General features: G+C 41.2%; 1 protein-coding gene across 2 annotated transcripts in view; it reads right to left on the bottom strand.

Moving 5' to 3' along the window:
• The window catches only part of PLOD2 (procollagen-lysine,2-oxoglutarate 5-dioxygenase 2), a 94,414-nt gene extending 92,223 nt beyond the window's left edge, over positions 1-2,191 (bottom strand). For both annotated transcript variants that reach the window (XM_088021023.1, XM_088021024.1), the window contains exon 1: positions 2,083-2,191. In XM_088021023.1, coding sequence (XP_087877149.1) covers positions 2,083-2,191 — 109 coding nt within the window. The remainder of the gene's footprint in view (positions 1-2,082) is intronic.
• Positions 2,192-13,263: the final 11,072 nt, after the last annotated feature.

Raw genomic sequence — 13,263 nt, 5'->3', positions numbered from 1 at the left:
ATGGTGACAAACACAGGTGGATAGAAGTGATAAGTACTTTTCTTAAAGACCTCCTATTAAGTGAAACAAGTTAGAGTTCTAAAGTTCACTTGATAGATGGATAAATAAAATTTCCAATTTAGCAATTTTCGGTTGCAATATTTTAGGGAGAAAATGGGACATAGTACATGACTGGCCGTGTTATTGAGCAGTGTATCATCTATATTTATCAGCTCATCACATTCACCTACACAAAAGTTCATAATCAAACTGGCTACTGCTGCCTCCATGTACTACAAATTAATATTTTCCTGCATTTAGGCACTAACTGAATTCTCCATGCCTACCCACCAAGATCGACCAGACCTCAGATTTCAGCAGTGGGTTTTATGTGGTCAGTTTCTGAGGAAAACATTCATATCTAAAATTCCCTTTCCCTTATGTTACAATCCATTAAAACTTTACTGTCCAGCTCTATGAAACTTAAAAGCCAGAGTGGGAAAGCAAGATGATTTTGACTGAAAACCTAAAGGAAGCTACAAAGAGATGCCATCTATAAAAAAAAGCGGGGGGGTTGGTAATGCACTGAAATAAAATATACAGAGCTGAAGAGGTCCCTCTAAAAGTAGCAAAACCCTTCGAGGTTATTTTATTTCCCAGTAAGGTTTCCTTGGGTGTTTCAACAAAGAAAGTCATTTTTCTGGGGACTGTTTTTTTTAATGTCTCCATTTCCAAGTTTGCTGAAGGCATTTACTCGTCTATTTTCTAGGTGTTATACTAAAAGAAAATTTTAAAGTTATGAAAAAACTCAGTTCAAATTTAAAGAAACCACACAGTGTTCAGAAATCCATTGTGAAACCAACACATTTATCTAGAAGAAAGAAAAGCATCATGTAACTGACAAAAATCCATCTACACGCTGAAGTTTTTCAAAGCTAACAAAGCAAGTACTGTTTGGCAGGAATGTAGAAAGATGGGCAATTTAGCCCACTGAAGCCTTCTTAAACACTTAAAGATGAAGACAAAACTACTGCTTAGATGGACTAACTGGGTTCTACACCAAATGTCATCTTCTGACTGTAAACCTGAAATAGAAATGTGTCCTTGTGCTTAAAGTTCCAACAGAAAAACGCCCTATTTACTTACCAAAAGCAAAAGGAGAAAATGATCCTAATTTAAAAAAAGAAACAGTACAGCACAAGGACATTTAAGTACGAGATCTAATTCCAGAGTGTTGAGCATGGAGTAAGAGCACAAAAGCGGAAAACTCCAAGGATATATCCTGTGCAGCAAACGGCACTGAAGTATGTTTAGGCAAACATGTGGTGAAACTCTTTAATCTTGGTAAATGTAAGAAGTTTTGTTTTACATGAACTTGGCTGGACTCTTCGCAGCAGTTCCAGCTTCTGAAAACAAGAAATGGCACCAGGCTTAGGAAAAGGGTGGCTAAGGGGAGATATGTGTCCACAGCTTCCCTCCAAATCCCCAAGGAGGAAAGCCGCCGCCTGGAGGTATTGGGTAGCCAGGGAGCCTTACTGAAAACAACCAAGGTTTTGAGCTTTGTTTTTGGCAAAAGGTAGGTGTTACCGGCTGCTTCCTGGGGGCGCTGGAAGGAATGTGTCACCATCAATCAGAAAGTACACTGAGCCCCGTGTTTGGGTCACAGAGGGACTACTGCCTCTTCCAACACGAATAAATCATGCCAATTCCAGGAAAGGAGGAGAAAGGAGAGTTGCCCGAAAGGTGTTGGCGCCCAGTGACCTGCAAGACGAAAAGGAAACCCCAGCTTGTGCTGAAGAAAACTTCGTGCGCTCACAGGTTGCGGTGAACTCCCAGAACCCAGGAGGGCGGGGTCTCCCACACTTTCCCCGAGGACCAGCGCCGCCCGAGCGCAGTTCTGGGGAAGACCTCAGCGGTCCTGAGTCACTCACCTCGGTGGTCCTGGCGAAGGACAGGCTCCCACCTACTTACCTCTGCAGTCCTGGGGAGGGACGGACGCCCCTCCTACTCACCTGGCAAGCCCCGCGCCAAGGGCCGGTGGATGAATGAACTGCCCACCCGGCCGAGCCTCCCGGGACACGGGCAAATCGCGGGAGGGCTCACCTGTGGGGATACTGGAAGGCTTCTCCGAATCTGCACACACGCAGGGATTCCAGAGCTGGAAGACAAGCGCCAGCAGCAACAGCTGCGGCTTCACGGCGCAGCACCCCATCTTCGGCCTCCGGAGAGCCCGCGCCAGCTCCGGCACCCCCACCGCCCAGCAGCGGCGCACTTCTCGCGAGAGCGCGGGGACCCCCCGGTCCGCCCGGGGCCGACGACTGCGGGCGGGAGCCGGCGAGCCAAGTGAGCGGAGCGGACCGGCGGCGGGCAGCTGGAGCGGCGGGCGGGAGGGAGAGAGGGAGAGCGGCCGAAATGAGGCCGGCGCGGAGGCGCGGAGGAGCGGGCGCTCCCTGGCGCTGCGGGCAAGTTATAGGCTCCCCGAGGGGGAGGCGACAGGGCGGGCGCGCCCCGGCTATTGGCCGCCAGCTGACCCGCCGCGTCGGTGCGGTCGCCTCCGCTCGCCTTCGCCGGCCCCACGTCTGCGACTGTTTGCTCAACTCCGACCTATTTAAGGAGCTGTCTGCGGCTACGTGTAGAGGCTCACGCAGGGCTTCTGGCTGGAACAGGGGAGCGTGTACTTAAGTTTGGGAGTGGGCCTGGGAGAGTGGGGAGGAGCCGCGGGGAGTCTGGCGGGCGGGCGGTGCTCCCCTCCCCTTCTTCTCTGCTGCCTCAGCACCAGAAGATTCCCAGTAGCCTCAGAGGGTGTGAATTTGCTCTTCTCTGAATTTGGAGACTACTCTCTAATCACAAGTGACTGCAAATCCTCAGCAATCTTCGCTGAAGAGACCTCGCCAGACTCTTGAGTCGTGGAAATGGATCGCCCCCCGCCCCAACCCTTACTCGGGGGGCAAGTTTCTTCACTCCGTAGAAGGAAGGCCCTGCTTTTGTTTTACCCTGTAAACCGAAATTTTTTATTGTCCGGTGAACATTTCTTCCTCTTCTGCCTGTGCCAGGAGAGCCATAGACTCTCTCCAGTAATGGCTTGTAAATACTGCGGAATTGGAGTCCAGCATGTGTAACCTGGGGCTGTGCCTTACAAGATCTTCCTTCAGTCCACATGGAAAATTACTCCCAGAGTTGTCTGAGCGATCACTCAGGTACCTGGCACGTCCTCCCCTGCTTCCAGTTTTGACTCATGTCTAAGCAAATGCCCTTTTTCTGTACTACATCTCATCACATTTTAGCTAGCCCAGTATTTAATCTGTTGGGATGAGCAGGGGCAAAAGGTACAAGCGTGACAATTTTGCTTGATATATTTCATGACATGAGCTATCTTATGGGAGAAAAAGAATCAGACTGGTAATACGGTGGCATTCTGTAATCTTCTACCTCATTTTCCTAAAATGAAAAAAAAAAAATCGAGCCAATACCTTTTCCAACTCTGAGCCTGTGAAGTTAAAACAGAAAATTATTGAAAAAGATATCCCATTATGATCACATTTTGTCTAAAATTAGAATGGTATCTAGATAAGATGAGTAATAAATGGTCGCATTTAAAACAGGTGGAAAAACCTGCAAAGAAATGTTGCCTGGGTGTGACATTTTAGAAAATCATTTCCTGTGCCCAGAACTAAGCCAGTTGTTACTGTTCTGAAGGTTTGGTCTCGGGATTTTTAAAGGAAAATTGGAGAACATTCAGAGAAGGATAACAAATAATTAAAGAAATGGAAAGTATGACCTGTGAGAAGAATGAAATAGGTTTATTTAGCCTGAAGAAGGAAAAGTTAAGGGATGGATTCCTTAATAACATCCTTCAGCGTGTGGCCAGTGCCACTCCATAAAATTAGGCAGAAAACAAACATCAGTCTTCTGAGCCTGAGGACTCTGAAAGGAATGGCTGGTCTTTTGGCCAAATCTAAGTCTCCAGAATTCCAGAACCTGTCAACCGTACCTGAACTCTGCCAAACTCCTTGAATTGGACTTCTTGCTTCCCTGGTTGTCCAGTATCTTCAAGAATTCACCTGGTCATAGCATACCTCTCTGCCCTGTCACTCCCCCTTTTGCCTCTATACACACTTACAGCCTCTCCACATCACAAGTATGTATTTCAATTGCAAAGTCCATCAATGCCTGCAGGTTACTAGGAAATTTCTCCTCTTTTGAGAGTCACAAGGTCAGGACTATAAGACTTGTATAAAGCAAGTGTTTCTTTGGGATTTTCACAGAGCCAGGCACATCTATCGCTGTCTAAAAGAGCCCCAATTCTGAAACCAAATCCTTCCTGCCTTCTTATATTTCCAGCTGTCTGTTGAACATTTCTGCTTGGACATTCCATTGGCACAAACCCCAGATGTCTTTAACTCATCAAATCCAGATCCCACTCACAGCTTCTTCATCTCTGTTAATGATACTTCTGCTCTCTAACTCACAGACATTTGCTGCTCTTCTCCCACCCCCGCAACACGCAGAACTCGATTCCAAATCTTGTCATTTTTTCCCTTGACATTTTCTCTCCATTCCATTTCTCCTTTCCATTCTCACTGCCGCTTCACTAATGCACTCCTGAATATATCCTAACTGTGTTGCCTGAACTGTTTCCTAACTGTAGACCTTTGCTGCCCCCAGTACAATACCACTATATACCACAGCTAGATTCATCGTACTCAGATATTCTTTTGATTACTTTATCCCCAAACTCAAAGATTTCATAAGGAATTTGGAAACATTCTAAATCCCTTCATGTAGAATTCAAATTCCTTTACTATCAAACCTAATCACCTCTCCCTATACCTATATACAACCCATATGGCTTGCTTTATTATGTCCCATTTTTATTTTTATTTTTATTCTCTAGAGTTTGGGTAAAAATCACTGTCTTCATTTGAGTTTTTCCAGGGCCAATCCTAAGCCAAGATTCCAGGATCAAGAGTTTGTTGGAGTTTCAAAGAAAAGGGGTAGTTGAGGGTGAAGTGACACAGGAAAGAGAATTTCGTCGATAATGGGTACATTATTAAATCAACAACCGTGATTAAATAAGATATCAATCCCACAAAATTGCTGTCCTTACCCCTCAGAAATATCCTGGCCAAGGGGCAAGAGAACAGGGGTATACATACCCCAACACTCATTAGTCATTAAGAGCTGGGGGGCACTTATTAATTCTCAGGCATTCCAGCCTGCTTATGTTCATAGGCACAGCAGGCTCCCAGTAATGATGCAGCTCTTGGCCATGAGTCAGGTTGACACATTCGGAAATAGTAAAAAGCTTTGAGGAGAAATGAGAGGACCACTAACAGCATCTGCAGGCACCATGCCTCTGTTCATGCTGTCCCTCCATCTAAAAGGCTCCTCTCCAAACCTCTCCTTTCAATGGGCTAACTTTTGTCAGGCTCAGGTGCGACCTCCTACAGGAAGCCCAACTTTGGCGCCTCATCCTACCTTGGACTGAGTTAGGTATCCCTATTCCAGGCTTTCTAACTCCTTAAACAAAACTCTCTCATTAGTGACAGTGTTTTGTTAAACAGTTTGTTTTTTGAATCCAATTGTTCTTCATCGTTGCACACTAAGTAACTGGCACATAGTTACATGTATTCTTTCATTGATTCATTCATTCATTCACTCAGAAAACACTGACTGTGTACCTACTCTGACTAGGCACTGTCCTAGATGCTAATAAAACAAATATATCAGTGATAAAACAAACATCCCTATGCATTGACTCTTACATAAAGAAAGAGATAATAAACATATAATGGTAATAAGTGGTAGAGAGAAAATAAATCAGGAATGGTAACTAGGAAGGACCAAGGAGGAGAGGGTATGCGGAAACTTGGAATAGGAAGTCCTAGGAAGGCCTCACTAAAAAGATGATGCTTGAGCAAAGACCTAAAAGTGGTGAGGGAAACAGAGTCATTGTGCTGTATGGGAAAACTGTGTTCTGTGAAGAAGAGACAGGGAGTTTAAAGATTCTGAACCTAGAACATAGCTAGAGTGGTAAAAGAAGGCAAGCTAGCAATGAGCAGGAGTTCAGTGACCATGGCTAAGAGCAGTGAGAGATGTAGCCCCTGAGAAGTGACAAGGAGGGCAAAGGTAAGTGGACATGCAGACAGTGTGAGGTCAGTCATAGAGTTTGGTAATATCTTTGCCCTTAAGGACATTATATTTAAGTGAAATAAGCCACTTACATCTAAAACAATCAAACTCATAGAAACTAAAAATAAAATGGTGGTTGCCAGGAGCTGGGGGGAGGGGGAAAAGGGGCGCTAGCTGCTAATCAGCGGCTGTAAAATTTCAGTTATGCAAGATGAGTATGTTCTAGAGATCTACTGAATAACATTGCATCCATAGATAACAATAATCTCCTGTACATTTAAAAAATCTGTTAGGAGGATCAATCTCATGGTAAGTGTTCTCACCACAAGTGAGAAAAGAGAGAGAGAACACCATCCAGATGGTTGTACACATAGTAATGATGTGGTCTGGTGTAGGGTTTGAGAAGGCTCACAGAATCCAGATGCATGGTTAGACTAAGGGGCATGGGAAAATGAAATACAAAGCCTGGAGATGAATTTGGAAGCTAATGCAGTGGTCCAGGAGATGATGGTGCTTTCAGCCTGGTAAAAGCAAGTCAGCTTCTAGGTAGATTTTGATTGTAGAGCCAACAAAATTTGATCATTTGAATGTAGGTGTGAGAAAAAAAAAGGAGACAGAGATATTTATTCAATGAATATTTGTTGAATGAATGAGAAGTCAAACCTTGGGAAGACATGAAATAGCCCTGGGCGTGGAGAGGAAAGGAGAGGTTAAATGAAATAGATGAGAAGGAAAAACAACCAGACAGCCAAGAGCTGAAACTTGGAGATGACAAATGCTTTAAGGGGAAGAGGAGGAGTCAGCGAAGGAGACTGATAAAGTCAGAGAAATAGCAAACATTCTGCAAAAGAGAGACGGGATAGAAAAAAGCCTGGGAAAAGGTCAGTGCTTTTAGCACTATGGACATGAGTTTAAGCTCAAAATCTTAGATGGGAGCAGAAACCACAGAGAATGTAACATACACTAGAGATGAGGGCATGGAGAACACTGCGCAACAGAACTCTCAGGCGGCCCCTCTGGTCTAAATCAGCCTCCCGGCAGACGTCACAGCCAGCCTTTCTAAATTTAGGGTGAGCAAGTTGCCACCAAGCTGAAGGTGCCTTCTACGAATGAGAGGCTCGTAGCACACTCTGTGGGTCCCAGCCATCTTCTTTTTAAATTCTTCAAGCTGCAATTTGAGGGGAAGGATTTCCAAGGTGACTTTTTCAAGAGTTGGCGATCCAGACAAGACCAGTATGAGAAAATAAACATATGTTTAACATATGGTAAGCAAAAAAGCTTTCAACAACAACTTTTATTTATCACAGGGGAAATGTGCATGGGCTGTTTTCTGAAGTTTTTTACTTCTCTGGCTTCTTTTTGTCTTCAGGAAAAGACAGAAGCCCCTTTTAAATTCAAGTTCCCATTTAGCACGTTCAGCCACTTTTTTTTTTAACCTTCATTATATGATTTAGGCATCTGAGCATGACTGTATAGAATCTCCCCCTAGGCTAGGTATGAATTGTGAAACCCTCATACCTAGCAAAATGATGTCAGACCTAAAGCTAAACTCAGCCAGATTCAAAGTAAGAAGAGAAGACCAGGATAGTAAAGAGAGCCAGAGAGCACACAAGGACTCCAAAGATGATCCTAACAGATGTTTTATGACTATTCACACTGTCTGGGCCATGAGTCACCCTACAAGGTCAGCAGAAGAAATGTGTGGCTTCTGCATTCAGTCTTCTAAACAATTTTGCCAAAGTTCCATACCGAAGCTGTGACATATTGGCTGACATAGGTGACACCAGAATGACATTAATTCTGATTAACCACAATATAGTGTCAAAAATTTCTTGTTCAACAGTAGTATGTAATGATTTCCTATTTCCTATTTTCTGGTCCCTCATTCTCCCAGACCTGCTTCTTCTCAGGACCATTTAACACCTCTCTATGGAAACATCTCTACCTAGAGGCACATTTGCCCTGAAGCTAACAGAGTGTAAGCATCAGTACCCTCACTTGCAAGAGCCCCTGGGCGTATTGGGAGAGTCTGGGAATTGTATAATATCCTGTGTTGAGAAGGAAGCAAGGTTGTAATCAGGAACAGGTACTAAAAAAGCATTTTGCAGAAACTACCAAAGGAGATCTTAGGGAAAAAAATGGAGACCTGAACCCCAAGGATTCCATCAATTGTTAGGTTTACTTTTCTTACCCTAAATAAGTACTCCCTCTTTACCTTATTTTATATTTGTAACTCTATGGTCTTTTTCTTCTTAAAAATGCCTAAACTGATATAAACTTTAAACCTTTGGTTTTTTCATTGTCCTACCCCTAAATCTAGATCCAATCCTTTCCATAAGTATTGAGAATATATGGAATCTATAATCAGTAATTCCTGATCAGCTTGGAGTTGCACCTTCCTGAGTCAACTCTGATCTTATTATACCAGGCCCAGTTTCTAAAAATGACATTGTCACCTTTTTCCTATGTGACTGGGCTCTTCTTTGCATACCCTAGCTCAAGTATTTAGCTATATCTTGGGTCCCTGCCTGATAGCCTAGTTCATCGCAGACCCAGAGCTTTCCTTGTCCCATAAATCTCCAGAGAATGGAGTTCTTTAGCTTCGCCAACCTCTGAACCTCCTGAAGGCCTCCTGCTGGCACCATCTTACCATCTGCTATTGGGTGCTTCCTTATGTTCTCTGCCCCACCACTGACTGGTCTGATTCTGAACATCCCTGTTCTGGCAGAGCTGATTAAGGCAGAACTGAACTTAGCATACATTGATTATGAGTGTTTGACTCAGCCAGAATACTATGAGTAAAATGATTGTATTATAATTTCACTTGGTGAGATCTCCAATGATGTTAATTGGAAATGAATCATAGCCAAGCTAAGAAATACATAGATCCATTATGCAGTAAAACAGACATAAGTAATTTTAATGTTAGGTGTTATAAAAAGAACAGAGAGAATAAAATCATAGAATATTATAAAGCTTTGGCCCCAAGGAAATGAATATTATTTAAACATATGCCATGAAAGCACTAGTACTATTTTTAATTCATCATTCCTAAAATCTGGAAAATGAATTTTGTGACATACATTAAAGGAAATATTTTTGCAATAGAACGGAAAGGTAGGATTTAATTTAAAGGATGTGTCAATAGAGAAAAGCATGGCATTGGTCAGCGTGCCATGCCATGCCCATTCTGAATGCAGCACCCATAATTATAAGTATTGTCTTCTTTAGAGAATTTTCCATTACAGGTTTCCAAAAGAAATGGTTTTCATCCGATGTATTATAGACACAGATCTCAATTCACAGAGTACCTTCATACCTTTGAAGGTGGTTGTAATGATCATGCAGCGCACTTGCTGACTGCTTGTGAGCCTCTTTGTATTATATGTGAAATGTTCAGTGAACTCCCTGCGGCATCATATTTTGCAAAGTTCTCTGATATTATCTCTGACACCACTCTGGTATCTGAAGGTAGCCATTTAGTGAGTGCCCTCTAATTTATCTTTACCTTCAATCACAGTGTTTTTCTTAATTACTGCTCTCATGTTACTTTGTTAATGTGTGGCCATCATTTTTTTCCAGCTATTAATGATTCTTAAAAACCACAATTTTAACCTAAAGTGGGAGCACTATTTAGCTGCAAAGGATTATCAGCTTAAAAAAAATGTTTCAGGCGTAAATAATCATGTAAAGAAGTTCTTAAACAAGAATTTTTTTCTTAAAAATTTAAAAATCTCTTAAAATGAAAAGTATTATCAAATCAGGTATGTAAATGCCAACCTTTGAATTTTTCAGTTTTTCAATAATTATTATTTATTGCATAAATAAAAACAAATAAATGTTACAACTAGTATCCACACAGCAAAATTGCCACAAATCAGTCACAAAAGTGGAAAATCCCTTTTTCTCTTTATTCTACCCATGTTTTCCTTAAAGTAGATGCACAGTTGTTCATTATTCCGTCAACAAATAGTTACCTGCCGGAACCATATTCCAGACACTACTTTGTCCTCAGGATTTCAAAATGAATTAGACACTTCTCTCACTTTGAATATATTCATGCGTGTTTAAATCACTGTGCTATATAGTAAATTAAATCATATTATGCATTTCTTTAGTCTATAGTATATCTAAATAAAATTCCTTAAAGAAAAAAATGTTCTGAATTTTGGATAACAGAATATTAGGGACAGGATAGACCTTGATGTCCCAGATAAAATAATAATCTGAATTATCCTCTCAAGGTAATATTTTTTGTCATTTCTTGTTTATAAGGATAAGAATAACATTTGTTGTTTACCGATTTTGGTACCCAGTTAAATAATAGAAGAGATATTATGTTCTTTCATGTCTTTTTGTTGTTATCCATGTCAATTCTCAGTATAGTGCACACCTAGGAAATAATTAATTTTGATACTTCAGTTACATAAAAAAATCACAAAAAATGTCATTTTTATTGCAAAACTTAAGCATTGAAAGGTAAGTTATTAAAGTTTTAATATAGCCATTACTCATGACCAATATTGCCTATCAGTTAAACTTTCATGTGCCCTAATTTTTTTTCTCTGTCACAAAACCAGTTTTGTGAGTATTCAAAATATACTCTGAAGTATACTTTTAAAGTATATGCTGAAGGTATTTCAGCAGTGGTGATATGGCATTATGTTTACCTCAAATCTTCAACTCAGGTCAACCTGGGTCCCAATCCTAATTCTACCACTTAACACCTGTGAAATCTTGACCTGGTTTCTTGACCTCTTGAACTGGTTGAAATTAAAGAAAATCTGCTACTGCACAACCAACGGTGTCCAGAAGCAGGAGGGTCCCCAGGCATAGTGGGTTAGGTCTGTGGCTCTGATTCTTTCTGATGCTCTTGGCCTGCCCTACCTTCGTTCTTGGACTGGTCAGAATGTGTGCAGGCGTCCTAGGCATTACATTGACATGAAGATATACTGAAAAAGGAAAGGAACTGCCATTTTTCATGTCTTTGCCCAGCAGCAGCCCCCAAAAAACATGTCAAAAGACTTCCCCTGGTGTCATTAGCCAGAATTAGGTCACATGGTCATTACTAAACCAGTCATGGTAGGGGAAAGGGATTGCCACTCACATCCTGGTCAGAATCTTTCCCTAGAGATGTGGATAGGGTCACCTTTCTCTGAGTCACATGGGAGGGAGTTGTTTTTTTTTTTTTTTTTGGAAACTTAAAACAAAATTAAGGTTCCATTAGGAAGAATGAGTAAATGGTTGACAGCCAACATAGCCCATTATCTGTTTATTGGCTGGCTACCAAGTAAATTGAGGATTCAGTACTTCAATCTCTCTCTCTCACACACACATATTCCCTCTCTAAACCGCCCAAAATGTGTCATGATTTTAGTTAGATTACTATCTAAATTTGCATGATTATTGTTGTGTAAATAATATTCACTGTTAAGGTAAATAATTTTCTATGGTTTCATTTCCTTTCTTGTATGTTTTCTGTTTTTCCTTGGATTAATAATTATATTTTTAAAAATTTAACTGTCATGGGGCACTGGGTGGCTCAGTTGGTTAAGCCTCGGATTCTTGATTTCGGCTCAGGTTATGATCTTAGGGTCATGAGATCCAGCCGCGCAGCGGGCTCTGCGCTCAGTGAGTAAGCCTGCTTGAGGATTCTCTCGCTCCCTCTGCCCCTCCCCCCTTCCTTATATTCATCTAATGTGGGTCCCTGAATCCATGCCCTCTGTTCGGTATTCTGCAGAGAATAAATTTCCAGCTACTGGTGGAGGAAGGAAGTCAAAGCAAGAGTAGTGTTCTGGCAATGCAGGTGGGACAGGGGATCTGAGGCCTACAGACTTTCTATACAGAGCTTTAACCAAGCCCTTTGTTTGTACCACTCAATGTCGCATTCCAAGGTATTCGGCAGCTCCAAATTATGAGCCTTTTCTCCACCAAGAACTGTTTTGTTTCTCGTCTGCAGGCACTCAGGTTTCAGCTTTCTCCACTCTGCTAGGAGGGTTACTAGGGAGCTATCTGCTTTACACACGTTCCCATAATTTACTGATATCACTTACTCTCAACCTAGTTGTATTAGCTTTTGGGTTTAGCCACTTAGTTTTTATTCCTTCCCTTAACATTTAAGCTGGATTTTTGGAGAAAGACAGAAATGCATGTGTTTAATTTGCTATATTTAACTAAGTATCTGTTTAACTACATTAAACCTCAATTTCCCCGTCAATAAAATGAGAATGTTAACAGTACCTAGCTCATGGTATGGTTGACGAATTAAAGGAGCAAGTATTAAAATTGCTAGTACATTGCCTAACACATAATAAACAGCAACTTAATGTTTATTATTATTATTATAGTTATAAAACAGACATATATGCAACAAATAATGCACAAGAAAATATGTTCAATTCTATTTTATATTAAAAATTCCGTAAGAATAGAAATGTTGCCTGTTCTGTTTATTGATTAATACATATTTTTCTAATTAAATTGAATTGAATTTTTCATGCGTGCGTTTAAGAACCTACTAATTAAATAAAGAAAACATCTTTGTAGTCAACAATCATGCATTTCACAGCTGAAGACATGTAGGCCTACTGGGCTGAAATCATCAAAATGGAAGCTTAGAAAACCCATTGTCATTGGTACATATTGATTTTACCTCCCTGTCCCCCATCCCAGCAAATAATTATCTCTTTGTTGTGGTTATAAATAATGATATTTTTGTAATCATTTCCTATGGGCAAATTATTGGTGTGAATAAGATGATTTAGGGAGAAGGGAGGGTGAGTGAGACTTAGAAATGGATTTATAAATATTTCTAATATTTCTAATTGTCAAACTTTCATTTATCAAAACCTGAGGGACTTCCATAGTGTTGCCTGATAGAAATCGTCATCACTATAGGCTACATAAGGTCCAAGTGATCAACATATTAGAGGTCTATTTTTTAAAAACTATATCATCAGGATGGACCTAGTCAATAAGAATACATTTAATGGTGTCTGGGCATTCTGTAAAAAAAAGAAGCAGCTAATCATTTTATCACTAAAGGGCCTCCCTGATCCATGCCACTGCAAGTACCCCTTCCTTCTCTGCCCTTCCTGGCATTTCGACTGTATCCTTCATCACATATGCCATCTCAGAGTATATTTACTTCCT

Source organism: Eumetopias jubatus, unplaced genomic scaffold, assembly GCF_037043125.1.
Source record: "Eumetopias jubatus isolate StellerSeaLion01/CBP00866 unplaced genomic scaffold, mEumJub1_p1.0 scaffold_1, whole genome shotgun sequence".
Lineage (NCBI taxonomy): Eukaryota > Metazoa > Chordata > Mammalia > Carnivora > Otariidae > Eumetopias > Eumetopias jubatus.
The sequence above is the reverse complement of the archived record's forward strand: the minus strand, read 5'-3'. Positions and strand labels throughout refer to the sequence as shown.